The sequence below is a fragment of the Symsagittifera roscoffensis genome, chromosome 5 (assembly GCF_963678635.1).
Source record: "Symsagittifera roscoffensis chromosome 5, txSymRosc1.1, whole genome shotgun sequence".
Taxonomy (NCBI): Eukaryota; Metazoa; Xenacoelomorpha; order Acoela; family Convolutidae; genus Symsagittifera; species Symsagittifera roscoffensis.
Window position 1 is genome coordinate 48,971,016 of NC_087066.1, and position 14,576 is coordinate 48,985,591.

Consider the following 14,576-nt stretch of genomic DNA (forward strand, 5'->3'; position numbering starts at 1 on the left):
CGATATTACTCTGGTAGAATGATTCGTGGTCAAGTCGGTTTTTATTTCCATTTGAGACTTGTGAACAGTGTACTTTCTTTTCAGAAAATGTTGCTGTGAATTTATATCCTATGACTGTTGTTGCTCGGGCTTTTGAATAAAGTGTCGCTATTACATTTTTAGTTTCTATAGCTTGTGGTTCTGTTTCGCATTGTGATACTTGATTTATTGCATACTTGTGTAGTGTTTTTTGTTCATTTTCTTCACAATCGTAATGTGTTACTAATAAATCTTGGGGTCCTGTGCGGGGGGAAGGGTTTATGTTCTGATTGGAGATTACTAGAAAAAAGAGTTGGAGAAAAATTAATATTTTTAGAATATACATGTGTATGATAATCCTTAGTATGTGTTATAGAATGTGATGTAACCAATTGTCTTTTTGGTATATCTGTCGTATTTGTATATTACTTCAGTTGTTATAAATGGTGGCGGTAGTGATTGAGCTGTTATATTTGGCGGGTTTAATGGGTAGGGATGTTGAGTAATGTTGTTTAGTTTAACAGTTATTTCAAATTTTAATTGTAGGCTATTTTGTTGGAGTATTTGGATGTTATGATCACGAATGTCTTCGTGGATATCTTGTCGATATTGTAGTCTATTGAGTGCCCAGTTGTGGAGTCGGTTACTTTCTGGGTGTTGTCCAAATAATGGTGGAGGTGCTGTGAATGTATTCCAGTCTAGTCTTAAAGGAATATTTGTTGATGATTGTTCTCGATATCTAGCGTCGAGGTTATTTGGGAAATTTAAGTTAAAAGGCGTTGGTGAAATCTGGCTTGATGGTGTTGATGGTAGTGATAATGTTTCTGGTAGTGATGAGGATGTTGTTGTATCCGTAGAAATATCTATTGGATCATTGATTAAATTTGGTTCACCTTGTGTGAATGATTGTGTTGTCCAATATGGTAGTCGTGATGTTTGGTTTGGGGGGTTAAAGGGATTTTCACGTATTTGTTCAGATGTTGGTGTTGAACCTAAGTAATCTGAGGGTAGTCTTGAGGTGCTACGTTGTGAAAGAAGCGTAGGGGTTTCTGGTAATATACCAATGGGGTTTTCTGGAGTACTTTGTGATGGGGATTGAGGTATATCAAAATGAACTCGGGGAGTTTGAAAATTTCTGTTTCGTCGAGGATGTATAATTTGTCTATTTATTTCGACTGTATTTTGGTTTTGACTAACATTTCGTATTCTACTTAATTCTTGTGGTAGTGTTGGATATAAGTTATATGTTGGTTCACTTAAAGGTGCTTGTCGTTGAACTGGTTCTAGTGGTTCAGATAAACGAGCGTGTCTTTCTTCAAAGGTATATGGGTTATCTTGAAAGGAAATTCGTGTAGATGTTTGGGGGTTTTGGGTAGTTGAAGATGGTGTTGGGTTATCTTGGGATGATGTCGGTGAAGACTGACTGTGTGATTGTTGGTTAGCAATTTTTGATGGTTTTTTATTTATTCTTTTAGTGGAAAAATTTATGTTTTTTATAGTATTCTTCTAGAAAAAGAATTAGGAGGATTGTTGCTAGGGCGAATGTGATGATTGCTTTCTTTATACATTTGCATATTGTCAAGATGAGGGATGATAGAAATGTTATGAAAATTACAAATAGTAGAAAAATATCAGTTCTACTGAAAATAGTTCCTATCATTTAGACAATTTTATAAATCGTACCTGTGGATATAATCAAGGGTTTTTGAAAGTTGGAGGTATAGTTCAAATAGGGAATAGAAAATTAAAAAAATATTGCAAAAAATGATTAAGATTATTACAAAAGATTCAAAGGTATCAAAAAGAAATATTATTAAAAGTTTAAATATCGTTAAAAAGTTTATGAGAATGTTAAGAATTATGTTGACTGGTCGAGAGAAGAGCATTTAAGAAATGGCTTCTCGATCGAATATTTTTTGGTGTTTGAGGCAATTTTCAAGTGTGGTCGAATTATTTATTGGTTTTTTGACAAGTGGGTTGAGTTTTGTGAAAAATTGTTGGGGGCAAATTTTATGGTGATCGGGAGGTCTTCTTTTTCTTTATTTTTATTTGTCAAATGATCTGGGGTATTTTTGAGATTTTTATACTTTAGGCTAATTAAAATGGTCGTTCTTTTACTTTAGGCTAATTTAACATATTTGTTTTGGGGGGTATTTGAGGTCTGAGTTGCGGAAATATTGTTGATCTTTGGGTTATTAGATAAGGGAGGGTTATGATATTATGGTGATATTTATTTTAGTTGTCAAGTTGGAGTGGTTTGCTTATTTTTGACCTGGAGGTCGCAAAGTTATAGTTATAGATATGCCTGGAGTTTAATATCGTTCGTCTAGTTGGTTTGTGTTAGAGTTAGAGAAGGTGACGGATTGGATGAATCCTATTGGCTAATTTTGAACTAGAGTCGCTGCGTGTTTGTCAGCATGTTATTTTGAAAAATGAAAGTTCAAAATATTTCAATGGTGCAAAGATTATGAAATATAAGATTAAAGCTGCTTTTGAAATTCGACTTTCTTTAATATTTTAGATTGTGGGATGAATGTTTTATAGTTTTTACGTGGTTGGTTTCTAAGTCGTGATGACTCTCTATGTTCTGATTTGTCGATTTGTTCTTGGGGTATTATTTTTTCTGTCAATTTTCTATTTTTTCTTTCTTTTTGAGGTATATTGTGATCTAGCTTTTTTGTATTGTTTTTTGTTGTGGTTGATTTTTTATTTTGGTTTTTGAGATGAATGTCATGTTGTTCCTTTGTTTTATTCTCCGTATGTGGGTTATTTTGAATAACTTTTAAACCTTGAAAGAATATAAATGAGGTAGTTCGCGTAGTGCGTATTCTTTTGGGTAATAAGGTAATAGATTGTTTCGATGTTGAACAATTTCTTTTTTGTCTGAGTCGGTGATTTTATCTGTGACATCAGTGGGTTTGGCAATTATTTGGTATGGTCCTTTACGAAGGGGTTGTAATTTTTTAGAAATTCCTTTTTGAGTGTTAAAATTGAGTATTATATCAAATGTTCCAATTTTTAAATCGGAGGCTGGTGTAAAGCGTGAATTTATTTGTTCATTAATGTTTTGTCTTTGTAACAACTTTTTTGTTACTTTTTGGTAAATTTCATTGTGTTTTTTATCTCTGTTTAAAATCCATTTGGTGTGTGTACCGAAGGCTAATTTAAGAATTTGTGGGTGATGAAAATGATCTTCATCGTGTGTGTGTAAAGGTAGGTTATAACAAATTGAGTCTTTATTCGGTTGACAAATACTTTGTGCATTTTTATGAGAGTTTGCTGTAAACATAATTGGTTTGCGTGGCTTTTGATTAAAAACCATTTCATATGGTGACATTCCTAGAGTTGTCGTGATTTGTGAATTATATGCTAAGGGAAATAGTTTTACATCTGCTGACCATTCGGTGTATTTTGTATCATTTCCATTGATGATACATCTAAGATATTCTTGTAGTGAACGGTTCATACCTTCGACTAAGCCGTTTGTCCAAGGTGCGTGAGATGTACGTGGTTTGTGTTTGATGTTATATAAATGACATAGTGTGATGATTTCATTATTTATGAATTCCGTACCGTTGTCTATGACTAAAATTTCTGGTAGTCCGAATTTGGCTATCCAGTGTTCATAAAGTGTTGTGTAAGCGTAATAAGCGTTACAATGTGGTCCTGGGTTAAGTGCTCCATAATTTGTAAATGCGTCAACAATTACCATAATGTAGGAGTTTCCTTCGGATGAGGGTGAAATTGGTCCTTTTGTATCAAATGAAATACGGTGATTAAAGTACAAACTTTGTCCTTTAAAGTCTTGTTTTTGTGCTATTTGTTTTTGATTTGGATAAGGTTTATTTAGCTGACATACTATACAATCATTGCATAGTACTTTTATCCAAATTGGTGTATTTGGAAAATAAAAGTTTTGTATGAAATTTGAATATGTTTTTTCTGATCCAGAGTGTCCTTTAATATTTTGTGTATGTGAAATATTAAAAGCTATGAGAATCATACTTAAGGGGAGACAGGGAACTGTCGATTCATTTAATTGGTATTCTAGAAGGTCTGTGTTTTCATTAATTGTTGTTTTATTAAATTTTCGAAAATATCGGAGGAGTGTTTTATTTCCTAAAATTGTTGTATCTGCCTTTACGGGTTTAGTTTTATATTTGTGCCATGATTTTAGTTGTCTAATTATTGGGTCAAGATTTTGATATTGTTTCAAAGTATTAAGTGTAATTTTATCTGTTGGGGGGAGAAAAATGTTTTCAATTTCGAATTTAGATAAAGGAATTGTATCAAGTGGGTCATGAAGGTCAAAAACTTGATTTATTGTGTATTTTAAATCGTTTGTCTGTGGTCCTGATAAATTTATTTTATCAGTTAGATTTTCTTTTTCGATTAACGGAAAAAGGTCTTTTTTATGCGGGTGTTGTTTTACTCTTTTTTGTTGGGTGTTATTTTTTATCCATTGTGAATATGGAATTGGTTCAAAGGTTGATGTTCCAAGTAGATCAATTTCGTAGTGGTTATTTTGGCAATCTAAATAAAGTGGGAAGTGTTGTAGATTATTTATCTGTGATTGTTCAACGTCAGTTTTTACTGCATATTTGCATTCTAGTCGGGGTGATTTTTCTGCAAGGTAAAATTTTATATTTTTGGGTATTTCAACTGTAGTTTTACGTGTAAGTAATTCAGGTGGTGTATTTCGACTTAAAGTGTCTGGTAATGCAAGATTCTTTCCTGCTGTCCAAACTATATGTAAGTTTGGGAATTTCATTAGAATTAATTGAAATCTATAAACTCGGTGATTTGGATTAGATTTTTGTGTAAAGAGAAAAATGATTGGTTTGTGATCTGTGAATAGAACTGTTGGATGTTTTGATCCAAGTATCAGAAATTCATACTCTGTTAGTGTATATATTATGGCTGTACATTCTCTCATTAGAGTTGAGAGTCGTAGCTCTGCTTGAGTGAATAATCGAGAATTTGCTGATATAAGATTCATTTTGTTTGTACCATTGTGTGATTGTAATAATGCTGCGCCGATGCCAAAATTCGAAGCATCGCACATTGCATAGAATGGTTGATTTGGATCTGGAATTGTATTCGAAATTTGTTCAGTTAGGAGTTTTTTAATTTCTTCAAATTGTGCTTGATGTTCTGTGTTCCATTCAAAATTATTTTGTTGTCTAAGTATATTATAGAATGGTCTTAGGTATAATTGCATTTTATAGACATATTTGCTTAAAAAATTTAACATTCCAAGGAATTCTTGGATTTTCTTTTTGTTTGTTGGTGGTTGGAGCTTCTGAATAGCATCAATGCGTGATTTTAATGGAGTGATTGTTTTTCTTTCTATATTGTGTCCTAAGAATTTAACTCGTGTTAAAAAGAAGTGTGATTTATCGGGGGCGGCCTTCAGATTTTCATTCTGAAGTATTTTGTGATAGTGTTCTAAAACATTGAACATTTCTTCTTTTGTCTGTGATTGCATAAAAACATCGTCTAGATAGGTGATTGCGTTTTTCTTGAGTATTAGTGGTCTAAAAATTTTGCTCATAAAAGCTGAAAGTGCTGCTGGTCCTATGGATATTCCATAGAATAGGCGGTTGAATTCATACTGTTGATTTCCAATAACAAATTGTGTCAAGCGTCGTGATTGTTCATCTAGTGGCATTTGATTATATGCACTATTCATATCTGCGGTTGTAAAGTATTTTCCGTTTATTTTTGTTAAAATAACTTGTATTGGTTCAATAGGCGAATTGCATTTTGATTCGTCTATTAGTGAATTAAGATATCTAGCGTCTAGAACTATTTTTAATGATTCTCCTTTTGCTAGGATGATAACAGGGTTGATAAATGTGTTACCTTTTGGTTGTTCTTCTTTGTTTACCGGTGATATAATTTTGTATTGTTCTAAAATATCGAGTAATCTGTTCACTTTGTCGTGTAAATGAATTGGTACTTTACTTGCTCTTTGTTTTTTGAAAACTACGTCAGGTTTTAATGGGAGATGTAGTGATGGACTGATTTTGCCAACATCGAATTTGGATGTTGCATAGACTGATGAATATTTTATTAGCTGTTTGGCTAATTTATCAAATTCGTCTTGTGTTATTTGTGAATGTTGGAAGTTAAACATTGTTAAAAATTTCTGTTGATCCTCTGTATAGTTATTTATGTTAAATGTAGGTTTGAAATATGGGGTTTTTGTGAAATAATCTGTATTTCTTTTTTCATTACTTATTATATTATTTATGGATAATTCTTCATTAAGAATTGTGGATTGACAAATATCTAATAATTAGAGTATATTATTGACGCGGTATGCTTTTTCGTGTATTGGTGATATCGTAGCGTTGGTTTTGCAATATCCTAAAAGTCCTAAAGGTAATGTTACTTGATAGGGGATATTGTTGTATACATGTAACGAAATAATATCTGAATTCGAGTTTTTCAAATATTTTATGGATGAAATTGTGATTTTGAAAAACTTATGGATAGGTTTGAATTCAAAGTCTGACGTATAGAGTTGTTGTTTATTTTGTTCTTTATCATATTGGTGAACTTGTTTTATTGAAAAATTATATATATTTCCTGATAGTGGTTTCAGGTGTTTTCTTTGTTAGTTATATATTGGATAAAATTTTGAAAAGAATGGTGGTTGTTTATTTAATCTTTGAAAAAATGTTAGGGATGTGTCTTTTGTTTTTGTGTATTTATCTTTGATTAGTATTTTACTATTCAAAATGTTGATTGTTGGTATATATTTAGAGATAAATGGTATTCCAATGATATTGTGTTTAATATCAGTGATATGAAATATTTGTTTAAATGGTTTATTTAAAATTTTATTTTGCTCTATTGTTCTTGTGGGGAGAAGAAATAATTGAATTTTTCCATAGTTTACCAATGTTGATCCTTGTGCTGTTGGGTGTAATGATTTTATCTCATTCCATGTGGGAATGTTTATTATGTTTGATTCTGCTCCTGAATCAATTAAAAAATCAATTTCAAGATCTGGTGGTTGAAATTCTTTGTTTCTTGGACTTTCTAAAAGAAATGGTATTGTCCAAATTTTTTCTTTGGGTTGTTCTTTTTGTATATTTTGATAGATGTGATTTGTATTCAAGCATTTTGTTTTGTCATTTTCATTGGATTGATTTGTAGTGTTGATTTCGTTAGTTTCTTGTGCCGTTTGTGTGGAATGGATGGGTTCAATATAATAATTGTGAAGGAGTTCTAATTGATTTTCATATATGTGTGATGAAAAAGGTTGTTCATATATAATAGGTTCGTAGTCATTTTCGACTGTTATCATATTTATGGAGATAGTGTTTTCTATTTCACTTTCTAAATCTGATGATCCACAGTTTATTTGATTTAGTTGTAGTTCGTCATTTACTGTGTCATCAATACCTGGGGGGTCTGATGTTGTTTCTGGATTTGATTGTACTTGATTGATATGTCTTTGATGTTTAGGTGTACTACTTCTGTGGCGATTGTTAGAATTATTATAATGGTTATTATTTCTGTGTGGTGATTGGGAATAATTTCTATAACGATTATTATAACTTGAATGTCGATTTTGTTGTTATTTCGAGATCTGTTTTGATAATTATTGTTGGGTCTGTTATAGTTTGATCTGTTATATGAGTTATTCCTTGATCGATTGTTCGGGTAATTCTGATTTCGGTTGTTTGAATAACTTCTATTTCGATTATTGGAGTAGTTTCTATTTCTATTATATGATGAGTTTCGTGACTGATTGTTTGGATAGTATCTATTCCTTGATTGGGAATTAGATCTAGAAACAAATTGTGTTGTGTTTGAATTTGATCTGGAGTAGTTATTTCGACTATTTGGTCTATTGTAATGATTTTGTGACGAATTTTGTGTATTTCTTCGTTCTGGTGATCTTCCTCTATAACTTGAGTTATATGGTGATTGGGTTCTCGTGTAATTGGTATTGTTCGAAAGTGATTTTCCTGAACTGTTGTCGCTGTATACATTTTTGTTTGGTAGATTTTGGTCTTTCTTCATGTATTGATAGAATGATTTATTTGGTTCTTTATATTTTTGAGGTTTGTTTTGATTGTCCTGTTGTTTTTGTCTACATTCGGAAATACTATGTCCGTATCGGCGGCAATAATTACACCATTTTTTGAAAGATGGTTTGCCTTTAAAGTTTGGGTGTTTTTCATAAATATTGAGTATTTCAGTGATTTTTTCAACGAGGTCTGTATCTGAATCCTGTATATTGTTGATATTTGTGGTATTTGTTTCAATTCGGTTAACATATTGTAATTTCAGATTTTCTGTTTCTTCAATCTTCATTGTGATTTCCGCTTGCTCTAGTTTGTCTACTAGTTTTCGAAAATCTAAATTGGGCTCTCGAATTGAGGAGGGATGAGATGCTCTCTTTTTTATTGCTATTTTCCTTAATTGAGGTGTTAAGGTCATCATTAAGATTTCTGTCATTTTTGTGTTTTTATAGTCGTGTGTATTTAATGAATATGCTTTTCGAACTAGTGTTTCGATACGTACTGCTAATTGTTTGATGGTTTCATTTGGTAATCTGCGAATTTCATTACATAAAACTCTTTGTTGTTGTTTATTTCTTTCGGAGTCAAACATTTTTGAAAATTCTTGTGTAAATCGTTTCCAATTTGATTTTGTTTCTATAGGCAATACTGAAAAACATTTTTGGGCTGCGCCGTCTAAGGTTGTCTGTATCAACGCTGTGCGCCGATGTATCCAATTTTGATGTAGTGGCGTATTAATTGGTTCAGGTCCTATATTTAAAATTAAATTTGCTGTTACTGCATTTAAACAATCTTCTACAGAATATTCAGGGTCTGTTCCTGTGAATACCATTAATGGTTTGTTTGATGTTATTGATGATCCACCCATAAGGTATGGATTCATTGTCATTTGTAATGATTCTGCGGCATTTGGCATTTGTGAAAAATTTGAAAGTTGATTGCTTGTTATCTCGTGTTGTTGAAGGTAATATGGGAGTGGTATTTCATTTTGCATTTGTGTTGGTTGATACGAGTGTGTATTCATTGGGTTTTGTGGTTGAATTGGTTGAAAAAATTGTGTATTAATCGGGTTTTGCATTTGTATTGGTTGTTGATTTTGTGTATCTATTGGGTGTGGAGAAAAAATTCTATGATTTGTATGTGGTTTCTGTATTCTTTGTCCATGATATTTTTGATTGTATGGTGCAAATATATCTGGTTGTAAATAATCATCATCAGAGGATAGATAATCCGTTTGATGAGGTGCTTGTTTTTTATTTTTATTCTGTTGAAAGAATGGGTAATTTTCACTACGATCCTGTGGAGGATGTGAATTAGTTTGAAAATTTACTGAGTTGGTTGTTGCCATTGGATTATTCCAATATTGAGATCTTATCTGATTATTATTATTTTTTCGTGGGGGATAGTTTGTTTTTGATGAATGTGTGTAATTATAATTGTGATCCGCAAAAGTGTTTCTTGTTCATGTTCTGCGTGTTTTTGACGGTATTGTCATGGGTCTATATGTTTGATAATCTATTTGTGGATATTTTGGAGCAACCGAAGGTTTAACGGTTGATTGTAAGGTTACCTGTGCTAGTGAAGTGTTTGTATTTCTTGGTGTTGTTAAATTTGGGCGTATCGGTGAAATAATTTGTTGTGTAGTTGTTGTTGTTTTGACGATTTCTTCATTTATGAAGTGTGATGGTGTTTGAATATCTTGTTGAGTGAGGTTCCTAGTTCCATTAAGGTTTTCATTGTGTATGACGGTCGAATTTAAACTATTATTTCGCGTATCGGGTAAAAGTGTATTGTAGTTTAATGGTGTTGCATCAATGGATAATGGTATTACTCTTACATAATCTCTTACATAAGATATTGTACTTATTGCCTGACTTGAGATTGATTGTGGGATATTTATGAATGCATAATGACACCATTCGGGGTCCCAAACATAGTCTGATTGTTCTGTGATGGCGGTATCATCGTTTGAACTTTGGGGTCTGAAGTTTTTTCTTGCTTGTGAAATTAAATCTTTATTATGTGTGAAGTAATCTATTATAAACCATGCCAAAATTTTTTGTAAGTCATGTTTTGTATGTTGTGAAACATCATCTTTAGTGAAATTTTCTTTAATTATATTTAGAAAAGATGAGAATAGTGTGATTTCATGTCGTACCTTTATATGTTTGGATGTCTCATTCGGTGAGATATGCGGGATTGGGTTTTCGTTTTCTAATATTGAAATATAACTATATATTATCGCAAAAACTTCATTAGTAAATATGGAATTTGCTCTTTGTGAGTTATGATATTGTATGCTTTTTATATATTCTGAGAATACTTTTGAAAATTCTAAATCAAGATCGTCTGTTTGAATTACATATTTGCGGTGATTCGGGTTTGGTGAGCTGAATTCGATGGTGTAGATTCCGTATTGTTGTGTTAAGTTACATATATCTTTCAGATAGTGATCAATAATTTGTCTTTTTATTTTTACATCTGGGAACTCTGTTTTACATGGGCTAATTCCGGGTTCAAACAAATTTAAGAGAAAATTCTTGCAAAGATCATGCTGTCCTCTATTATCGGGTGCATCTACGAGGAAGGGGTAGATATCGTCATCGTCTGGACTATCTTCACTTGGAGTGTGTGTTTGGCTCATTTTTTCGTTTAATGACTGTTAATAGGTAATTATCGATGTGTCTAATTGGTTGATTCCAATTATACAAGTGTACTGGTTTGTGTTTATATTGCTTTTTTATTCTTCTTTTTCCTCTTTTTGATGAATTTGAAGTTGTTTCTGAGTCGGAAAAATATAATTGATCGTGAATGGGGCAATTTTTATCTATAGACTCTTTTAATTTATAAAGTTCGTCTAAATTACTGACTTCTGATTCTGAAAATGCGTTTCTATTTTCGGAAAATCTTTTTCGTGTTACTTGTCTTTGTTTAGTTATTATTTTCCTTTTTAGTGTTTGTCGTTTTGTTCTGATATATCCAACTGTTTGTGTGTGAGGTGTGATTACAAGGTCGTATTTTTTGTTATCTATTTCACAGTTGTGCAAAACGATTGTTTGTTTGTTTCCTAGATTTTTAAATGACATAAGGTTTAGGATGACGGATGCAAAAAGTTGTTAGATGATTTCTATTTTCTTAAATTGTTAGTCCTTACGATTTTTTGGTTAGCTTAACCTGGGTCTATTTGTTCAGGGTTGGAGAGAAAAGTATATCGATTCCGAAGAATGTTTTTTTACTTTCTTGTGGCTAGTATAAGCTAAGGTGTTAACTTACTTAATCTTACTTAGGGGTAGTGATTGTGATCAAGGGTTGGAGAATAGTAAATCGATCCACAAGGTTCAGGTATAATTAGAACGCGAGTAGTTCGTTAGATACTATTTTAAACTTACTAAGTCTAAGATTTATCCTGGGTCTGGTAAGAGGAGGGTTCAAGTGAAGGATGAATAACCGAAGTTCTTCACTGTTTATCCTAATTTGAATGGTTAGTTTTGTTCAAAAATTTCTATTAGTCTTGGGTTTTTTTTGAAAGGGTTGGATAGTGAATCGACGTTTGAGGTCGTTAGACACTAGCTAAGTGGGTGGGGGAGAACAAAATTGTTCTTTTTGATCCAAGGATAAGCCTTGATGATCAAGTTTTAAATTTAATTAAATACAAAATTAATTAAGATCCAAGGATAAGCCTTGATGATCTGATTTTAAAATTAAGTGAATTTAAGTTTAAAATGGTTTAAATTTATTTAAGAAAAAGATTTAGTGTTTTAATGATATTAGTGAGCTTATGATTGCTGTTATGTTTTAGGTGATGAAGCTGGGACAACTGATGATTTTATGATTACTAACAATTTATTGTCATGCTACTAATTTTTGTTTTGATTTTCAATAAATATTTTTCAAACATGTTTTATATCATACTGCAGAATTTTAGGAAAACGATCTGAGATCTTTTTATCAATCGTTATTGTATATTAATAGTTTTGTTTAGCGCCTGAAATGATTATGAAGATTGACTTCAAGATTTTATGTTTGTAAATGAAAATCTAAATTCATTGCTAATAAAATTCTAAATATAAAAGTTTGTGTTGGCTTTTGCCGTACTATCATATAACTATTTGGTAAGTTTCTACTTTGTCGTATGTCGTCTCTGGTTCGAGATCTTCTTCCAATTCCGGGTAGTTCTGTTATCGTTCGGAATATTGGCTTTGATCTATTGAGTCGTAGAGACATTTCGATTAAATTATCGTCGTGTAACATTTTTAAAAATGTTTTGTCTAAATTCTAATCTATTTTTGGTTAATTCTAAGCTATTAAGGTCTTGTTCGAGACTTATGGTCGCACCAGATGAGTTAAGACCGTTGTGGTTAACTCATAGAGTAATTTCGGATAGGGTACACCGTCTGCTCGTCACGCTATCTTATTTTCGGCCGGATAGATTCGTGCAACTTCTTAGTCTAATACCGATCCTAATCTTACTCTTATACTATCTAGTCTCTGGTTGTTTAACTAGTCTCTGCTAGGCTCAATAGATCTAGGGTATACTGGTTTATTGCGGCTGCTGAAGTTCTCTTGGAGAGGCAACTAATTTCTAAGTTAAATTCAAATCTCTCTGGTGCTGAAATTACAAGTAATTTCAGCACTTACAAATAAGTGGGTTGTTAGTTAGATGGATCATGATTGGTTAATATTAAATACTTTACAGTGGTAAAATATCTAATTTATCCAATCATAAAATGTAGTTTAGATCAGGTTCCAGGAGGATTGGACCCCTTGACCATTAAACGGTTCTTCCCTTTGGTAATACACTTTTGGCCAGCGAACCCTATACATTTTCTTAAGGTGTCTTTGCACTCATAAACAGTAATTTTGAAGTGAAAGAACGCGCCGAGAAAACGCAACTTTGTGATCAAAAATTCCCAAATCTTTTCCCAAAACCTTCGAAAAATGTTAATGTTTGGAGCTTCTCTGAAAATTGTGAGCAAGGCTTCGTTCGACCCAACTCACGAATACACAAACACCACTGTGTATAATGGCGCCATGAAAAAGGTAGTGCCAACCGGACACCTTTGTCGGTTAAAAAGATCCAACTGGGATTCATTTTGAACAGCTTCCTATCTATAGAAAAGAGCAAAATAGAAGCAACGTTTGGGGCTCCATTTGTAAATAGTATGAAGTGAACTGACTTGGCCGAATGCCCACTTCTTGGGGTATGGCCAGAAGGCACTTCCGGAGTAGATGAGGCCACTCTCGTTCATCACGTACTCCTCCCTCTCCTTCTCATTGGCCAAGAACACATCGTCAGCTAAACCAACACAACAGCTTATCATCCATAACCCTCCCTCCTCTCTCAGCCAAGTCAAAAGATTAACATTCAAAATATGTGCATTTTTAATTGAGCCTCAAAATGTCGTCCTTCCACAAAGTACATTTCAGCCAACTTTCAACTGTTTTCTAAATTTGTTACAAAGCTATTTAACTAACTATATAATACGCGTTCTTCACACAAAATAAAATTCTTGCAGTTTTCTTGGAGGAGTAGACGCCCCTAAGTTGACGCCACATCGAAAGGAGCCAAGTATTCTAACAGTACTTAAGCCAAGTCCTGGTTTTCATGCAGAGAGAAAAGATTCAGTTTAAGGAAATTTCCAAAGTTTCACGAAAATCATACACCGTCGATAGGTGAAGGACATTTATTTCACGTCGTTCATGGAATTTATCATTTCAAATAAAATGAAAAATGCTGCTCTTTTTTTGAGATCTATGAAAACATCAAAAATTTTTGTGAGAATTAGAAACAACGAATTTGATATGCAGCTACCTTTGTTCCATGGGTTGAATATGACGTACAGATCTTCTCTGCTTTTCTTGGAGTCCAACTTTTTGCCCGCTTTATCCACCAGCACAGCCTTCAAGCTCCACCCGGACACCACAGCATTATTGGGCGGCAACACTTGCAACTAAAACAGGGAGCAACTATCGTTTCGATCTAGCCCAACGCTCAAGGTAAATGCCAAATATGGCCAAAAATAAAAAGGAAGAGCGCCTCAATGAACTCAAAAGATGACGGGTACTAAAAATTGCATCCGACAAACTGAAAACTGCAGCTTTTTGCTTCTTTTGCCCGCAGTCTAGTAACAAAAAGTTACTAGCTTCATCGCTCACTTGCAAAATAGTCACACTGAATGTTGCAACGCGCGAAAGTTAATTCTTTCATTGAATATGCATCAAAAGTTAAATATGATTAAAATTTATTCTAAGCGCAACCCATGAATCGTTTGATCACATACTGTGACGGTAGAGGAGCTGGAGGTGGAGTCCAAGATGCGATACTGCCATTCCTCCAAGGACCCGCCATCGTCTGGGAACTGGTCCACCGGCGAGTCCAGCGACACTCGAAGTCCATTGGGACCACCTCGCACATCACCTGAACGAAAACGTTTTATTCTAAGCTCTCTCTCTCTCTCTCTCTCTCTCTCTCTCTCTCTCTCTTCTCTCTCTCTCTCTCTCTCTCTCTCTTCCCTC

The 14,576-nt window shown here is 33.2% G+C and overlaps 1 protein-coding gene across 1 annotated transcript in view; it reads right to left on the minus strand.

Moving 5' to 3' along the window:
- Positions 1 to 14,576, minus strand: part of LOC134846768 (protein-glutamine gamma-glutamyltransferase K-like) — a 55,787-nt gene that overhangs the window by 34,396 nt on the left and 6,815 nt on the right. The window contains exons 3-5 of the mRNA XM_063864159.1: positions 14,342 to 14,478; positions 13,873 to 14,011; positions 13,238 to 13,356 (exon numbers count right to left, since the gene is read on the minus strand). Of these exons, the coding sequence (XP_063720229.1) occupies positions 13,238 to 13,356; positions 13,873 to 14,011; positions 14,342 to 14,478 (395 nt within the window). The remainder of the gene's footprint in view (positions 1 to 13,237; positions 13,357 to 13,872; positions 14,012 to 14,341; positions 14,479 to 14,576) is intronic.